The 17772-nt window shown below is 42.4% G+C and overlaps 1 protein-coding gene and 1 pseudogene across 3 annotated transcripts; one reads left to right on the plus strand and one right to left on the minus strand.

Annotated features, from left to right (window-relative positions):
* Positions 1–165: 165 nt before the first annotated feature.
* crlf1b (cytokine receptor-like factor 1b) lies at positions 166–17560 on the plus strand. Of its 2 annotated transcripts, none has more exons than XM_084067467.1 (8): positions 166–317; positions 5318–5629; positions 7741–7870; positions 9498–9670; positions 12091–12248; positions 12979–13147; positions 15388–15573; positions 16911–17560. In XM_084067467.1, the coding sequence occupies exons 1-8, from the start codon at positions 260–262 to the stop codon at positions 16925–16927; spliced, it is 1203 nt and encodes a 400-aa protein (XP_083923593.1). In that variant the 5' UTR covers positions 166–259; the 3' UTR covers positions 16928–17560. The 2 variants fall into 2 exon arrangements, with proteins under 2 accessions (XP_083923593.1, XP_083923592.1); XM_084067466.1 differs by having other exon boundaries at positions 15388–15569.
* On the minus strand, positions 3851–5143 carry LOC311052418 (peroxiredoxin-6-like; annotated as a pseudogene). Its single transcript has 3 exons — positions 5118–5143; positions 4411–4744; positions 3851–4201 (listed from the first exon to the last, which is right to left on the minus strand). The product of its transcript is annotated as a peroxiredoxin-6-like (transcript).
* Positions 17561–17772: the final 212 nt, after the last annotated feature.

Below are 17772 nucleotides of genomic sequence, written 5' to 3' on the forward strand. Positions count from 1 at the left end.
GCACTGAACTTGGTCGCTTGACTTCCTGAGGGAGATCACTGGATCACTGGATCTGAGAGGATCACTGGATCTGAAAGTAGAGCTCCATTGCCTCAACATTGTTGGAGGTTCAGAGTTCAGAGCTAGAGCCCTGCTGCTGCTGCAACAACCTATCCTTCCAACTGTGCCTCAGACAGTCTCACGTCTTTTTGGAGATCGAACTAGAGGAGGAAAAAAGGACAAGAGGGAGGGAAAAGAGACACAATACTGTGTTACGACAATGATATCCTTACTGTTTCTCATCCTCCTGGTTCCACATGTGTTGTTCACCTCGACACGTAAGTACAAAACTTACAAGATTTGTTCTGGCTAGAAGAAGCCGACAGACAGACACTCAATTTACCACAGTGGTGTAAAGTAGCCTAACTATGTACTCAAGTACAATTTTGAGGTATTTTTACTGGAGTGTTTCCAAATTATCCACTACATCTCAGACACAAATATTGTACTTTCACTCCACTACTAATCATTTGACAACTTTATTTACTAGTTACTTTGTAGATTTTGATTAGTAGCCTATTACAAAACATGCATTAACAACTTCAGCCATAGACCTATGCATGCTTTTGAAAATAGCTGATCTACAAGCTCAGGCGTTGTGAGCTTGTAGATCTGCTATTTTCAAAGCCTTTTTAGACATTTGGAAACTTGTGAAATGTTCTGCAAAATGAGTAGGCTACTTTTACTTTCAGTACTTAAGTATATTTTAATGCGAATACTTTTGTACTTTTACTCAAGTACATTTTGAATACCGGACTTGTATCTGTAACATTGTGGTATCGGTACTTTTACTTAAGTACAACATGTGATGACTTCTTCCACCAGTGTGTCGGCTGAACGCAGCAGCGCTATGGGAGGCGCTGCGAGCCCATTAGTCAACACATTGTCATCTACTGAAGCAGCCTGTTACAATTTGCCCTCTTTATCATATGGATTATATTATAATAACCCTAAAACACCGAAAACTGATTATGCAAATGTCCTGCAAACCCCTGAGCCATTGTTTAATACGTTGTAAACCTTAATGAAGTAAATGGAATGACACCACAGTCATATGGCAGTGATTACTAGGCGTTTATTGACTAACTGGATCAAATTGACATTGACAACAAGGCCAATTAGAGATGGGGATTAAGCATTTAATTAGATAAATTGCGATAAATCAATGTGTCAGACCTTTGCATGAATGAAACATGCATTTAAACATGCTTTCTCTGGCTAATTGTGTACATGGTTTATGGTTATATGCATTATAGGGCTAATGATGTTTTGCTGATTCCGAGAAATACTGCATTATAAAGGTAGAGCAACATCATCATAGTTGCAGCATTGCTACATACAAGTATGTTTTGTTATGAAATAAGCAGACAAGTATTATCTATGGAATAAGTGTGTGGATTATGTTCAATTTACAGTTTTTCACTTTGCAACATGTCCTGCCTCTGATAAGCCTGATTTATACTTACTTGCACTCTGGTGTTGCATGCTGTAAATAGCAGATATACAAGCTTTGTGAGCTTGTAGATCTGATATTTACCAAGCACACAAGTAAGTATAACTGAGACCCTATGCTGAAATTCATTCCCTGAGCAGTGTTGCCAGATTATGTGAGAGAAACACGCAACCAGGTCTAGGAAAACCAGCCCAAAAGAAGCGACTATGGGCCACACGAGCACTTTAACATATACATCAGCTATTTGAAAATACATGTAGCAGATCTACAAGCTCACAACGCGTCGCGATGCGACGCGTTGTGAGCTTGTAGATCTGCTATTTTCAAAAATAACCGTGGGAAATGTATCATAAGCAGATCTGGCAACCCTGTCCCTGAGTCCTGGGTTTCAGCCTGAGGGGATGAAATACCATGGCATTATCATCTCTCTCTGTACATCAAATCCCCATAAGTCACAAGTCCAGTGAAGCAGGAAGCAACATATTGGCACATATGTTAGAAAGCTTGTCCGCCGCCCACCTAGAAACACAGTTAATAAATGTCCTCCACACATTAACCCCTGAATCTCCCCAAAGGCAACCCATTTGGTAACATTCGGAGGCAGCAGCACTGCTCCTCGGAGCGTTTCATACAGGCATCAATCATAATGCAGGCTTTAAAACAAGTGCAAGAGGGGTAGCAGCATGGGAAAGCATTCAAGTCCCTCACTATAGGGCTAGGGTGACCTTTTCTTTAAGTGGTCCTACCCGGGGACCATAAATCAGTGGCGGGAAAAAGTGCTCACATTTTTTACTTAAATATAAGTATCAATACTCCAATGTAGAAATACTCTGTTACAAGTGAAAGTCCACAATTCACCATTTACTTGCGTACTTGTAATAATAATCTAAATCTTTAAAGTAACTCGTAACTAAAGCTGTCAAATAATTGTCGTGGAGTAAACGTATAACATTTGACTCTGAGATGTAGTGGAGTAGAAGTGAAAGTACTGAAAATTGGAAATACTCCAGTAAAGTAAAAATGCCTCAAAATTGTACAAGTACAGTAGTAAAGTACAGTACAGTACAGTATTTGAGTAAATGTACTTAGTTACTTTACAGCACTGCCATAAATCCAGTTCATCATTGGGTCATAAATATTTGCTGTGCTCCTGCTCTGCGTTGCAGCCCAAAAAGTTACATGTGTTCCCTTCAAACACAAAAAAACAAAGCTTTCATAAAGGGTTCGTCTCAAAGATTCCAATGCACAACCAGACTCAATAGATGCCTCTGCAAAAGCGTGGTAATTGCATCTCATGCTTCACCAGGAAATGGGTCGGTTCTCAAAGACTGAAACTAATCAAGCAACAAAGACACAGACCAGAGTCCTTCTCCAACATGCTTTCTTATTGTATAACAATCTACTGCATTGTAAATGATTCTGAATACGATAAATGCCCAGAAAACTAACTGCCTCAAAACGTGCATGTTTGTTTGTGTGTGTGTGTGTGTGTGTGTGTGTGTGTGTGTGTGTGTGTGTGTGTGTGTGTGTGTGTGTGTGTGTGTGTGTGTGTGTGTGTGTGTGTGTGTGTGTGTGTGTGTGTGTGTGTGTACATGTGTGTCTGCCTGTGTGATTGTCTGTGTTGGTGTCTCTGTCTGTGTAATGAAGACATTGTTATATTAGGTTATTATTCCTTAAGGCTGGTTTAGGAAGGACGAGAGATCGTCTCTTGAGTCCACGATATCGATAGTATTGGGATAGCCTTAGTTTTTTTTATGCGTTTTTTTTGTGTTACAGGTACATAATAAGAATCTGTTCACAGTGACTCAGTTCTACATGCATTAACAGTGCAAGGAATTTGCATCTTTGCTGGCTACAATAACTGCTAAATCCAATTATTTCATTTAATCAATGATACTTTGCTGAATATTCTTTTCTGAGCATTCAATCAATACCATATGGTCTGTTATTTCTTTTCAGGTGTTTTGCTTCTGTTTATGACGCTATATGGAAGCAAAAGCTTATAAGTTGTACTGTATAGCTCGGTTATGAGGAGCTCAATGAGATGGCTCCTGGTTCATCTGAATTCTGGTGTTGTGACTCCTGCTCCCAGATAAGAAGTGTCAAACGATTGATTTTGTTTAGAAGCCACTTAAGTCAATATTAGAAACTGGTAGAAAAGTCCACCATCCATACACGGGCAGTAAAAGGAGTTTACATGTTGTAATGATTATTACATTTCTGTACTGTACATAATTCACCCGTAAATAATTAGACTTTTCCAGTCCATAGATCTCTAAATGAAACAGCAGTAAACTACAGGAGAGTACCGTCCTTGCTGAGCCTATTGGGATTGTGCTGTGGGATGATTGTCCAGTTTCAGGGCTGGGTGTAGCGCGAGTATCTTTTCCCAGAAGGCACCTCTTTGGTGGTCACACCATTGGGGAAGAGGGCAGCCGCTTCTGCATCAGAGAGCGAGGGGATGACCATGACCTTGTCACCCGGCATTCCAGTCCACAGGCGTGGCAGACCTTCTTCTGAGCGGTGAGCTGTAGAGAGAGTCGATGACACGGAGTAGCTCATCGAAGTTCCTTCCAGTAGTGGCAGGGTAGACTAGAGGATGGACAGCTTCAGTTTCTTGTCTGGGCCAATCACGAACACACAGCGTGCAGTGAGGGGCATTCCGTCCTTGTCCAACTCATCGGGGTCCAGCATCGGTGTTGCCAGATTCTGTGAGAGAAACAAGCAACCAGGTCTAGGACAACCAGCCCAAAAGAAGCGACTATGGGCCAACATGAGCACTTTAACATATACATCAGCTATTTCGTGTTGCGACGCGTTGTGAGCTTGTAGATCGGCTATTTTCAAATAAAATCTTGCGGGGAAATTATAATAAGCAGATCTGGCAACCCTGGGTCCAGCATGCCAAGCAGGACCGTCAGCTCTCGCTTGTGGTCAGCGATGATGGGAAATCACATCCTGACTCCAGCCGAGGTGGTACGCTACGCTGTCGACGGACAAGGCGATCATCATGACATTCCTTTTCTTTGAACTCATCGCTGACCTTAGCAGCACAGGCCAGCTCAGTGGTGCACACAAGGACTGAAGTCCCTCGGGTGGGAGAACAAGACACCCCATGAATCTCCGAGGAAATCATGGAACTTGATCTTGCCCACGGTGGTAGCGGCTTCGAAGTCAGGGAACGCGTCTCCCAGCAGAATGCCCGGGCATGGTTCTGGTCGATGTCGTGGTCCAGTAGGTCCACTCTCTACTCTGTGTGCCTGGCAGAGACGGAAGGGAAGGGCGGGATAGCCCTATTTAGATCTGAAGATATATCTTGTTTCTTCTGGGGATTGAGGTTGTAAGGCTCAATCTCGATGTCTGTGGTAGTATGGAATTGAGATTACGCAGTAATCTCAATACTTCTTAAATTCTTCTTGGCAGGGTAGGTAGACGAACGTTGATTATGAAGGTAATGACTTGGTTCCTCTTGGCAGTTGACTATATGTTTGATATCGTTGATATCATGATATATACTTACTGGAATGTTTACTAGCTTCTGAGGATACTTATCTTCTGCAAGTATTATTAACCACTTCTGATTCTATCTAATATCCTGGTTCTATTCCGGTTCTATCTTCTAGACCTTGAGAATATCTGTCCTTCCAGCATTATGTTATATTCCAAGAGAATATTCAGGCCAGTATTTATCTAGAGATGTGATGTCATTGTGCCAAATTAGATGACCTCACGTTAGGCGTTGTAACTCTGGTAACAGTCTTCTTTTGTGTCTGTATACCTGTGCGTGTGTGTGTGTGTGTGTGCGCGTGCGTGTGTGTGTGTCAGGGCTTTGCGTCTCCATATCTCAACACCCAGAGGTGGCAGTAATCTTCCCCCAGGACCCCGCCGTTCACATCGGTTCCAGTCTGACGGCCACGTGCACGGTGAGCGCCGAGGTAGCGGGCCTCCACGTCAACAAACTGTACTGGACCCTGAACGGCAGACGGTTGTCCAGCAGCACCTACGGGGCGGTGAGCCCCCGCGCCCTGAGCGTCACCCTTCACCGCCTCAACGGCTCCCAGCAGCAGTCCGGAGACAACCTGGTCTGCCACGGAGGAGACGGTCACGTCCTGGCCGGCTCTTGTCTCTATGTGGGCCGTAAGTGTTCGCTATACAGGCTCCCTCTGCCGCACGTATAGAACTGTATGTCGTTGATGTCTGGCAGAAAGCTCTTACTTTTTGTGTTTTTTTTCGTAAATTAACTCTTTTACTGCCAAAAACGGGAATTCCCGTCCGATGCTACTGGCTATCATGGCCATGGACGGAAATGACGAAATTATTATTTTTGGTCTTGTTTTTTTTTGTTTATCTCAAAGGAACTAGGAGATAACGCTATCCAAAAAGTTGCTGCTCCATTCACTTCAATGTTAAAAAATAAACTGAGGAAAAATGCACATTTTTTCGTGGCACTGGGACGTCTGAATAAGTGTGGCACTGGGACGTCTGAAATAAGTGTGGCAAATTGGCAATGAAAGAGTTAAGACCTGAGGCCGATTCAAAAAATGTTTTCTAAATCCAAAAAACAGTTTTTGAAAAAAAAAATATCACGATTTTTCAAAAATAGCAGATATACAAGCTCATAGCGCGGCACTCGGTGAGCTTGTATATCTGCTATTTTTGAATAGCCAAAGAAATCTAAAGTGACAGAGATGCGTTCCAGGGCTTAATGGGTTAACGCCCCACTTGATCATACTATAGCGTCACACAAAAGTATCAAAAGTAGCAGATCCGCAAAGCTTGACGTGGTTTGAGCTTGTAGATCTGCTACTTTTGCCGTTTTTGGAATTTGAATCCTGAAAAGTAACAGTATTGGACAGGTTCCCACCCGACAGAGACGATATATACAGTAAGTATGCATGCACAGGCCCTTGCGTAAGTCATGAATGCCTAATAGGGTTGGAGCCTATCGATTTTCATGAGAAGCTTTACGTAATGTATGTGGCTGTTACAAAGCCTACTGTATACACTGAGTTGTGTGTTTCACAACGAAGCTTTTGGATTGTACTGTATAAGGTGTAGGTTGGTGTTTAACGCTAACCCTTCTGAGCAATAACAATCACATTATTCCGTTTTAAAATAGCAGATGGAAATTCCATCATAATGTTCATGGGGGGGAAATGTTTTGTTTGAATTATTTATCATAATGCTTTCATATCTCTCACACTCACAGAAAGGTGTGTACACAATTTTATCGCGCTTATGGGGATTTTCATTATACGCTAACGGAATAATCTTAACCCATAGCCTAAAAATGAGGACATACAGTGTATGCACACTTTAAAGATCCACTCCACTCCGCCAAAAATCCACCCTAACCTTTATAGCCTACTTTTTTGAGCATTTGTGTCCTAATGAGGACACATGCACACATGTAAACTTTAAGGACTTATCTCAAGCAAGTTTCAAATCTCTGCACGTTGATTTAATCAGAAATCTCTGCAATTAGATGTTCATACCATTCTGAAATGTATTAAATCCAAAAGCTACCTCGGATATCAAATAAACTACCCTATGCTCTCAGAAATAGTCGGTTAAGTACACCATGAGTCGTAGTCAATGAGCTACCTGTATACACGCCTGTTTGAGGTTCAATGTATTGTAAAGAATCTATTGTACTGTAATGCTGCAAGGCAACAAGGCACAGACACATTTTCTTGTTCATTTGAATTCATAGAATGCTGTAAGGCTCACAAATACAAGCTTTTCATAGTTTTTTTTTCCGTCCCTGCATAAAAGCCATTTTGATTATGATCTGCCTTCGGGTTGCAATGCTTTTTAAATCCTTTTATATGACTACCCTAATCTGCTCTATCTTAGTGTTGGCTTACAACACAGGGCTTGATGGAAGGAATGTTTTACATGAAAGGATGGAAACTAACTTAAAATGGATTCCGTTTTAAATGTCAAAATAAAGGTCAAAAGATGTCTGTGTCATTTGAAATCAAATGATTAGATTGTTAAAAAAGGAGGGAAAAAAAGAACATCCTATAACCCAGAAATGATGGTAGCAAAATAGAAGAAAATGAGAGATTAGAGTAGAGTGGAACAGAATAGAACAACAGAATGAGATTGAATAAAACAGAAGAGAATGGAATGGAATAAAATAACTCTATTATCCATTATTGCTTTGTGACGTTTTCAGTTCATTCTGGACATTAGCATCGATCTGTTTTTTCTCCCCCCGTTTCCCCCTGTTGCACAACATGCAGTGCCTCCGGAGAAGCCGGTCAACCTCAGCTGCTGGTCCCGCAACACCAAGGACTTGAGCTGCAAGTGGAGCCCTGGGGGCCAGGGTGAAACCTTCATCAGAACCAAATACACCCTCAAGTACAAATTGAGGTGAGACCCCCGCAGACCTGCTGCTGCAGCTCACAGGTGATCACCTAAGCCAACACCTTCCACTTTCACCATTCAGGTAGATTTAGAGACATACCGTACCGTACATACAGTATATCTTCTCTGTCAGGTGGAAACCTCCAAAGCGTCCAAAACTGTTACTTTTCAGGATTCAAATTCAAAAGCATCAAAAGTAGCAGATCCGCAAGCTCGAAACGCGCCGCTTCGCGCCGCGTTTCGAGCTTGCGGATCTGCTACTTTTGATGCTTTACGAAAATAACAAAATGTAAAAACTATGGAGGTGAGAGGTTTCTGCCCCGACAGCAACGATATACAGTACATCTTCGCTGTCGGGCAGAAACGTATCTCCATATTTCATTTCGTTAATACCCTATTTTATACTTTGTTGTGTGACAAAAGTAGCGAAAATAGCTTGCTTGTGTTGTGTAACGGAAATAGTACGTAAAGCATTCCAAAGTGTTTAAAATTAGCCAGCTAGGCCGCATTAACCACTTGAATCGTAGCATCCTTATTCGTGCGAGCTCACATTGCATTACATGCAATGTGAGCTTGCAGATAAGCAATTTGGGTTATTTTTGATTTTCTTTTTTTAATCTTTTAACATTTTTGGAAAGATTTCATGACATGCCCAAAAATAGTGACACCAGGTTGAAAGTAGTTATGTCTGTGGGTTATATAAATATTTAAAGACGGGGTGCCGTGATTTTCAGTGATCCCCCCCCCCCCTAAAACATGATCATTGTTAAAATTATGTTTTTACGTGGACACGCCTCCAGTTCATTAAGTATACCTGGTTCTCACCTTAGCACCTCCTCCACCACCTTAGCACCACCCACCTGTCCTAGTCCCTCCTCCTCCTCATGCCCACACCTGTTGTGTTATGATAATGAGGGGGACGGTACAATTTTGTTTTTTCAATGTCACTAAAGGGCTGTTTTTCTATTGGCACGTTTGACCCTCAAGGTTTCAGCCTCCAGGTAGAAACTCAAATAGTCAGAGAAGACATAAAACACCATAAAAACACCACCAGGGGGCTTAATGAAGTTCTATCAACCTCATAGACACATGAAAAACAGAAAAAGTGCAAAACCATGGCACCACCTCTTTAACCGATGAGAAGTATTAACAAGAACGTGTGACTAAATAATAACACACATTGGATCCGTCGGACTTTGGAACACGTTATTTTTTCCATTTCCTGAAAAGTTAACGGGTTTGGATATACAAGGTTTCACCCGAGAGCGACGATAGATATCTATTGGCCTTTTTAACACATGCAGTACCTTATACAGTACTACTCCGTTATGGCGATTCTCATCACAGAGTCTGTAATTACTTCTTAAATGTATTGCTTTTGTGCTATGACTTTAACGTCCGAGTGGCCCAAACCAGTGACCGCATAACAGCAACATCCCGAGTCGAGTCCAACATCAGGGCCATGTGTTGCATGTCATGCTGTCTCTCTTTCCCGTCTCTCTCCACTGTGCTGTCAAATAAAGCAGAAATGCTTGAAGAACTGTCAAAATGTTTAGCAGGTTTTTGTGTTTAAGGTCTTTGTCAAAGGTGTACGGAACGTGGTTCTAGTCTTTGTTGTGTCTTCGTGGGCCAGGTGGTATGGACAGGAGAAGGAATGTGAGGACTACACCAGCGTGCACCAGCCGTACTCCTGTTACATCCCTCGCGATCTCGCCCTCTTTACCCCGTACGAGCTCTGGGTGGAGGCGGCCAATCAGCTGGGCTCGGCCAACTCTGACATCATCACCTTGGACATCCTGGATGTAGGTGAGTCATTCAGTCTGCTTCACAACTAGAAACAGACAACTTTATCCTCAAGTTACTTCTCTCACTATCCTTTCAACTTTCTCCTTTCAACTTTCTCCTCTCCTCTCCTCTCCTCCACTCCTCTCCTCTCCTCTACCCTCCTCTCATCCTGAAGTTACTTCTCTCCTCTTCTCTCCCCTCCTCTTATCCTAAAGTTCTCCTCTCCTCTCCTCTCCTGGTTTCACTCATAAGCTGTATTCTTTCTTGTTATCTTTGCTGTCCAGATCTCCTGCATATGGCTAACATACTTCCCTGTGCAAAGTGGGTTTTTATGGTGTTCTCCATCCATCCACCCATCCCCTATAACTGTGTAATGGGTTCTGGCTGAAACGTAAAGTTGTTGTAAAAGATAGCTGCACATCAGACGCTTGGCAAATCACTTCACATCAGTTTCATGATAAGAAATATATACGTGCTGATGTTTGAAACTTAAAAGGTGTTTCTCCTTATGGTGCACAAACTCTCTAGCCTTGCCACCTAATGTCATAAACTCCACTGAATGCTACAATTTATCAACCCATATTTATCAAGAGTCAGAGAGACTCCCCTGTCCTCTCCCAACAAGGCGAACCGGGCCAGGGGGCTAAGCAGGCTGACCAAGGGCAGGGCAAGAGGATGGGGGTTGATCCCCAATAAATTAAACAATAACCTGTGGAATTTTTTCATCTCCATTTTCTGCCCCCCCCCCCCCCCAAGGGTGAATTTGATATAACAAATAAAGATCATCAACATGCGTACAACAAGGCTCAGTGGATATGAAGGGAACAATGGATTTCTTTACAGACAAACAAACACTAACGGGAAGGAGTTTTACAAGACATTTTCATATGGCGGTCTTGGTCGCTTTTTTTGTGACTCGTTCCCTGCCCCCTCCCTCTTTCTCTCTCTCTCTCTCGCCCTCCGTCAGCTCCATGAAGGCGCTTGGTTTCTCTGTGAGCTTTGTTGCAGTGGGAAAGCAATGTTTTATTTAACACTTAAAGTGAGGACAACGGTGCTCTCTGCAGAGAGCATACTGGGCTGGGAGGAGAACAGAGAACTGACCTGATTAGTCCAGTGTTCCAAAAACCAGCCAGTCTATCTGAAAGACAATCACCAGCTGGAGTTCTGATCTTTGCTATACAGTGTTTGAAATCTGAACATTTATTTTCTGCTTACTAAAGAGCTGGAGAGATCCCTGTTACTGAACAAACACTCTATAGCAATGATATTTAACACTTATTTTAACAGAAAAATACCACTTATGTGGTGTTAATCCCTGTGAATGTAATAAATAAACCTTGGAAAGAAAGAAAAATATGACTTACACCACTTTAAACTCTTTTACATACTACTGTATATGGAGCACATAAACATTATTTACAGAAATGGAGGGAAACCAAGAGCTTATATTCCAGAGGAACGTTTAATTTGAACATAAGAACCTCATTACTATACAGTATATACACCGCTTGTTTCTTGAAATAATTTGGATATACAGTATAATTAATTCACCATTTAACACATTTTCTTTAAAAGATATTGCTCACTGATCAGTTAAATTGTTAATTATTCTTTGATTTCTAATTTCCACACTCTGATTCTCTCTCTCTCTCTCCCTCTCTCTCTCTCCCTCTCTGGTATGGTGTGTAGTACTCCATAATGAACAGCTATATTTATAGATATCCATATATTTAAGTAAAGGGACTTGTCGAGCCTGAGTGCACATGAGCGAGACGGTGTGTTTGGCTGATAGTCGCACAAGACATTCATCATCCACACCATGTTCTATTTAAGTGGAATGATGACAGTGTCTGCATATAGAGGATGTCTGTACAGTACACTGTACAATAGGGGGGGGGGGGATTCTTCTCTTACTCGTTCTCTCAGAGTTCACAGGGTGCTAGCTTACCCCAATCAACTCTGTTGCATCGAGTGAATTATAAAATGACTAATGCTTTAGTTTAACCCTTCAAGACCTGGAACGCATCTGTGTCACTTTTTGATTTGAGCTAAAAAGCATTATTTTACACTTTGGCTATTCAAAGATAGCAGATATACAAGCTCGTAGCGCGGCACTGAGTGCCGCGCTACGAGCTTGTATATCTGCTATTTTTGAAAAATCGTGAAAATGTGTGCAAATCTTTGAATATATATTGTTTTAAAGCAAACATTTTTAACTCAAATCTTTGCTTCTGGGGGGTCCCGGGAAAAAAAATTAGATGGGGGTCCGCGGCCAAATACGTATCATTTTGGGGGTCCTTGACATGAAAAAGTTTGAGCACCACTGATATAGAAACATGTTTTTCAGAAAACTGTTAGTATTTAGAAGACATTTGTAGAATCGGCATCAGGTCTTAATGGGTTAAAACTGACTACGTCTGTTAAATCCCTGTTCCTCGCAGTGACCACGGACCCCCCTGACAATCTGCTGGTGAGTCGTGTTGGGGACCTGGAAGACCAGCTGACCGTCCGCTGGGCCAATCCTCCCGCCCTCAAGGACTTCCTGTTTCAAGCAAAGTATCAGATACGATACAGGCTGGAGGACAGCATCGAATGGAAGGTACGGGGGGGATAAACACCCACATGCACAAAACTAGGAAAACCCAGGAAAACTGTTGAGTGCCAGAGCCTAGTTTGGTCTGTCTTTAAACAATGTTTAAAGACAGACCAACAATGTAATGGAGCATGACTCTCAGTTTGGTTTTGAGTTGTGGTAAAACAAAGTTAGTCAGGAGAGCTACCTGATCTGTCAGTTGGGAGCGCCACAGAAGTTACTTTCACGGGTTTAATGGACAGAAACGATGCTGTCGTTTCTGAAATTCTAAACCAACATCATCACTCAAGCATACACCCTATACTGTACTGTATACTTCATTGACCGGAGTCCCCCAGTGTTCTATACTATAGGCCCCTTTTTCCCCCTCTACATCAAATATCTTTGCCGAAAATAGCCGATCTACAAGCTGACAACGCATCGCATTGCGATGAATTGCCAGCTTGCTATTTTTACGGAATCTTCTTCGCCCTAGAATAAGGACGCTAGGGTTCAAGTGGTTAATAGCGACCTAGCTGGCTAATATTTATTTTGGGATGATTTACATTAATTTCCGTTACAAAAGCAAATGTTTTGTTTTTAGTTTGATTGGATTTCCATCTCTTCTTGACATTTTTGTTGCCCAAAACAAAAGATCATTTTGACTCAAGTCATTGTCATGAAAGTCTACTTGTTCATTTAGGCTTAATCTTTGCCGTTTTCAAATGTCTTTGCCATTTTCTCCCTCACAATCAAGGTAGTGGTTGATGTCGGTAACCAGACGTCGTGTCGCCTGGCAGGCCTGCGGCCCGGGACCGTTTACTTTGTCCAGGTGAGGTGTAACCCAGTGGGCATCTTTGGATCCAGGAAAGCCGGCATCTGGAGTGGCTGGAGCCACTCCACTGCTGCCTCCACACCCATCAGTGGTGAGTATACAGATACTACTGGAAAACTCTCAAATGTGTTGAACTGTCTTGATGCCGTTTATGTTACTTAACCCTTTAAGACCTGAGGCGGCGTCTATAAATTCTAGATCCTAACAATTTTTCGGAAAAAAAAATATTAAACTTTTTTTTTCACGATTTTTCAAAAATAGCAGATCTACAAGCTCGTAGCGCGGCACTCGGTGCCGCGCTACGAGCTTGTATATCTGCTATTTTTGAATAGCCAAGGAAATCTAAAGTGACACAGATGCATTCCAGGTATCAATGGGTTAACTGGGCTCACAGATGCATAGTGAAAGCACGGAATTCATTAGCGTGTGTGTGTGTGTGTGTGTGTGTGTGTGTGTGTGTGTGTGTGTCCGTCCGGGGGGGGTATACTGCCAGTAAGACAATGAGAACAAAAAATATTTTCATTTATTTGAATTAACGAAAATGAAACAAAATCTGACATATGTGCAGTGCCATTATATGATTCATGAGTTTGCTTTCATGAAAGGTTTAATACCTCATGGGCAAAATGCTTTATGACTTTTTAATGCTTCCCAAATTCACCATATACAATCGAGTGGTGATCTTTCCCTTCTAATAACCTTTCATTGCCAATTAAAAGCAGAAAAACAATGGCCTTATCCCGGATACGACATCCTGGAGCAAGTAGATCCAAACCTCATGTGACCTCAGACCGAAAGCAAACATCAATACGCTAGCTGCCACGATAAAGATCTTTTAGACAGAGGATTAAAAGAAATGGCAAAAGGCCAAAGGGGATATTTGATAGATTTTTGTCGTTAGCCTTCAAAGATTGATCAAGTTAAAATGCTGCTTGTCTGTCAGAGGTACACGCAGGGCCCATAAACCCTGAGTGGAAGCAGGTTTGAGACCACGAGGAGCAGATAATGAGTTACATAGGTTGTGTGGTATTTGCTCCCCAGGGAGAGGAAGTCGTTATCAGGCTCTGTTGTTCACCATAAGGATTGACTGTGGCAGGCTTTTGGCTTTCAGTAGCCTTCTCTACACACAAACTATGACTAGTTAGGGACGCGGACGGCTCAGAGTTTTTCAGAGTGCTTAATTACAAAACCGTATTTCTTGGATATAAAAATGTCAACTTCATGTTGATTTTACTAATTGAATTAGTAATAAGATCCATTGAGTATGCTTCCGAGACAAAATCACTAAGTTTGTTATTGTGCATCTAAGAGACCGCAATAGTCACAGTGCTGTATCAATCATTGTAAACAGATGGGAGGGAAAAAATGCTGCGCGGGACATGCATTGGCAGAAGCCACTTTGTTCGCGGAAAGTGTGAATGTGAGACTCGTTTCACCGTGAAATGGAAGTCAATGGCGCGCATATTTTTGGATCATCAATGTGTAATCGACGGAGAAACAATTGGCAAGAAACGTTGCCAATATTTGGAGTTACATCATGGTTAAGGTAACTACACAACAAACCTCTCCCACTGTAAGAGGATACCTCTCCCAGTGTAATGCAATTGTGCATTAAAGACAGTTTATTTGATGCAATTAATCATCATCATCATCATCAAATTTATCCCATGACTCATAGTCTAATAAAATAAAATAAAAACACATATAACAAAAACATATCGCCAAGTGTATACATAATACAGTATTATAGTAGGCCTATACAGAATCTGTCACCAACTAGATGCATTCAAGAAGAGCATAAATAAATGAAGAACATTTTTGTGTTTCACAAAATGTTCAATAACCTTTCAGCAAAGGTCGTTCAAATGGAACGCGGCAAAATCTGGACAGTTTATTTAAATGAGACCTGGAACGCATCTGTGTCACTTTAAGATTTCTTTGGCTATTCAAAAATAGCAGATATACAAGCTCATAGCGTGGCACCGAGTGCCGCGCTACGAGCTTGTAGATCTGCTATTTTTGAAAAATCTTGAAAAAACATTTTTTTCGATATTTTTCAAAAAAAAATGTTAGGATTTAGAAAACATTTGTAAGAATCGCCTCAGGTCTTAATGGGTTAACACTGAGGGTGCAAAAAAATTGGATTTTACTGAACAAACGGCATTGCCAAAACCTCAGGTGCGATGTGGTAAAAAACAAGCCTATGCTACTGCCTCTGATCCCGGCGTTGAAAAGAGACGAGCTTACTGGCTGCAAACGATGTGCTCCCTCTCTCTCTCCCCCTCTCTCCTTCCATTCTGCTCCCCCCCGTCCTGCTACCCCCCCCCCCAGAGCGTCTGCAGAGCGGCTCATGTGATCCCAAATCCAGCGAGCAGAACTCCACCCTGCGGCGCGAACTCAAGCAGTTCTTCGGCTGGGTCCGCAAGCACGCCTATGGCTGCAGCGGCATGTCAATCAAGCTGTACGACCAGTGGAGGGTGTGGCTGCAGAAATCGCATAAAACGCGCAACCAGGTAGGTAAGGAGAATCTCTCTTCTTCTTCCTCCTTCTCATTAGTCTTTATTCATTATCTCTGCTGTCCGAGCACCCCGCTCTCCTCCTCAATTATGTGTGCTCAGCAATGAGTCCTCAAGGACACAAATATATATGCGTAGTGTGTGCGCGCACACACACACACACACACACACACACACACACACACACACACACACACGCATGTACAGTATTAATTTAACAGCCTGAACATATATTATACTTCAGCCGAACACATCCTACCATGCACACACACACACACACACGCGCGCGCACACACGCATGCACAGTCACAGACACACACATGCACACACACTCTCAAACAACATAGCCACTATGTCACCACTATCTTACCACTACTGCAGCAGCGTCTGCTGTGTCGGAGTCCTGAACTGCACGTACTCCCTGAATTTCTGACCCTGCCTTTTGTCTGAAGACGCTCTTCTTGTGTTATGCCATGCGGTCAGCGCTTTTTTAGAAGCACACAGAAGACAGACTTCCGCTGAACCGGTTGGCTCTCTGAAGTCCCAGTTCATGTTTTATGATCAGGTAAAGTGGTGCGGTTTTTGACTTTACTGGCCCAGAAGTAGGAGCATAAAGTTGTCTCCAGTCCTTTCTCCTCCCAAGTCATGCACTCTCGTTTTATGACGTATTTTAACGACGTAGACTTATGATCTTCGGCTGATGACCACAACAAAGGGAAATGAACATGTAAACGTAATTAGCGGCCCACTGTAATCTGTGCCTTTTGTGTTTTTATTCCCTTTGACGTGAGGAGCTCCTTTCACGACATACAGTAACTCGGGCCAAATGTCTTGTCTTGTGTGCGCGTGTGTGTGTGTGTGTGTGTGTGTGTGTGTACGTGTATGGATGGGCATAGAGTTCAGCTCCCTAAGCCACACCCTTTTGACATCCCCTGTTCAGTCCTTGAACCGATGGAGACTTTTAGCCAACCCGACCCAATTAATCTTGTCGTCTCCAATCTTCACCCACCAGGACACGCGCTCAAGTCATCTCCTGAATAATGTCTTTGTTCGGCTACCCTGACAGGCCTCCATTGATTACCTTGAGTGAAAGGGAGAGTCGGGCCGAGAGAAAGAATCAGGAGATGATACTGAGGGAATGAGAACGAGAGGAGCGTTACTAAAGAGGAGCGCCAGAGACAAAGTGGCGAGCATTGCCTGCCATGTAAAGGAGGAGAATGAGAGGACAAACAACCAAAATAAAACAGCAATTAGTGTCGTCGCGGTAAATGGTTATGAATTACATGCTTTTTCCTATCGAGTCGTCCCAATATTATCCATCTGTTTTTCTCCTTTCAGATTCTACAAGGCGATAATTCATAGCACCCCCTAAACACCGCTGAGGTATTTAATTCAAGAACAGCATCAACAGACGCTGACAGATACTGGCCCCGAGGGGCCCTGCAGTGAGGGATCCACCCCTCTGGATGTGGAATATTGCAGTGTTTGGTTACACAGGCTTTAACTTTAGTTTGCAGGAACCCATGTGGAATGAGGAAAAATAGCTGGAGAGAGAGAGAGAGAGGGCACAGTGTTTTTTCTGTGACTCTGGCCTACCGGGATTAGAATAAAGTGGAGCCCCCCCTTTTTTTTGTTTTCAATAGTCATATTGAAAGCTGTCACACACAAATTTGGTTCTTCTGTGATTGTGCGTTTTTCCTGTTAAAGAAGGGCACAACAATCTGCAACCTCAGTAAGAAAGTCACCTCTTTGATGAAGAAGCCCAGAGTTTCAGTCAAACCACTCAAAAAGGGATCATATTTTTACTCAACCCATCTGCAAAAACAAACATTAACTGAAGTGCCCCAACCATACTCTTTCACTTGGTAACAACATAATAAAACAATCTTAGATTGAATATTTCATTTATAAGCGACCTGTTACCTAAAATACTGTATTAAGTGTCCCTGGGGCAGTTACAATGGAGCATTCCTGAAGTTCACCACAGTATTAACCCATTAAGACCTGGAACGCATCTGTGTCACTTTAGATTTCTTTGGCTATTCAATGAGCTTGTAGATCTGCTATTTTTGAAAAATCTTTACATTTTTTTTTTTTTTTTTTTTTAACTGTTAGGATTTAGAAAACATTTTTAAGAATCGCCTCAGGTCTTAATGGGTTAACAGTGCTGGGGTCAGTTACCAGCCGTCATTGGAACAAC

The sequence above is a fragment of the Gymnoscopelus microlampas genome (assembly GCF_963454915.1).
Source record: "Gymnoscopelus microlampas genome assembly, chromosome: 9".
Taxonomy (NCBI): domain Eukaryota; kingdom Metazoa; phylum Chordata; class Actinopteri; order Myctophiformes; family Myctophidae; genus Gymnoscopelus; species Gymnoscopelus microlampas.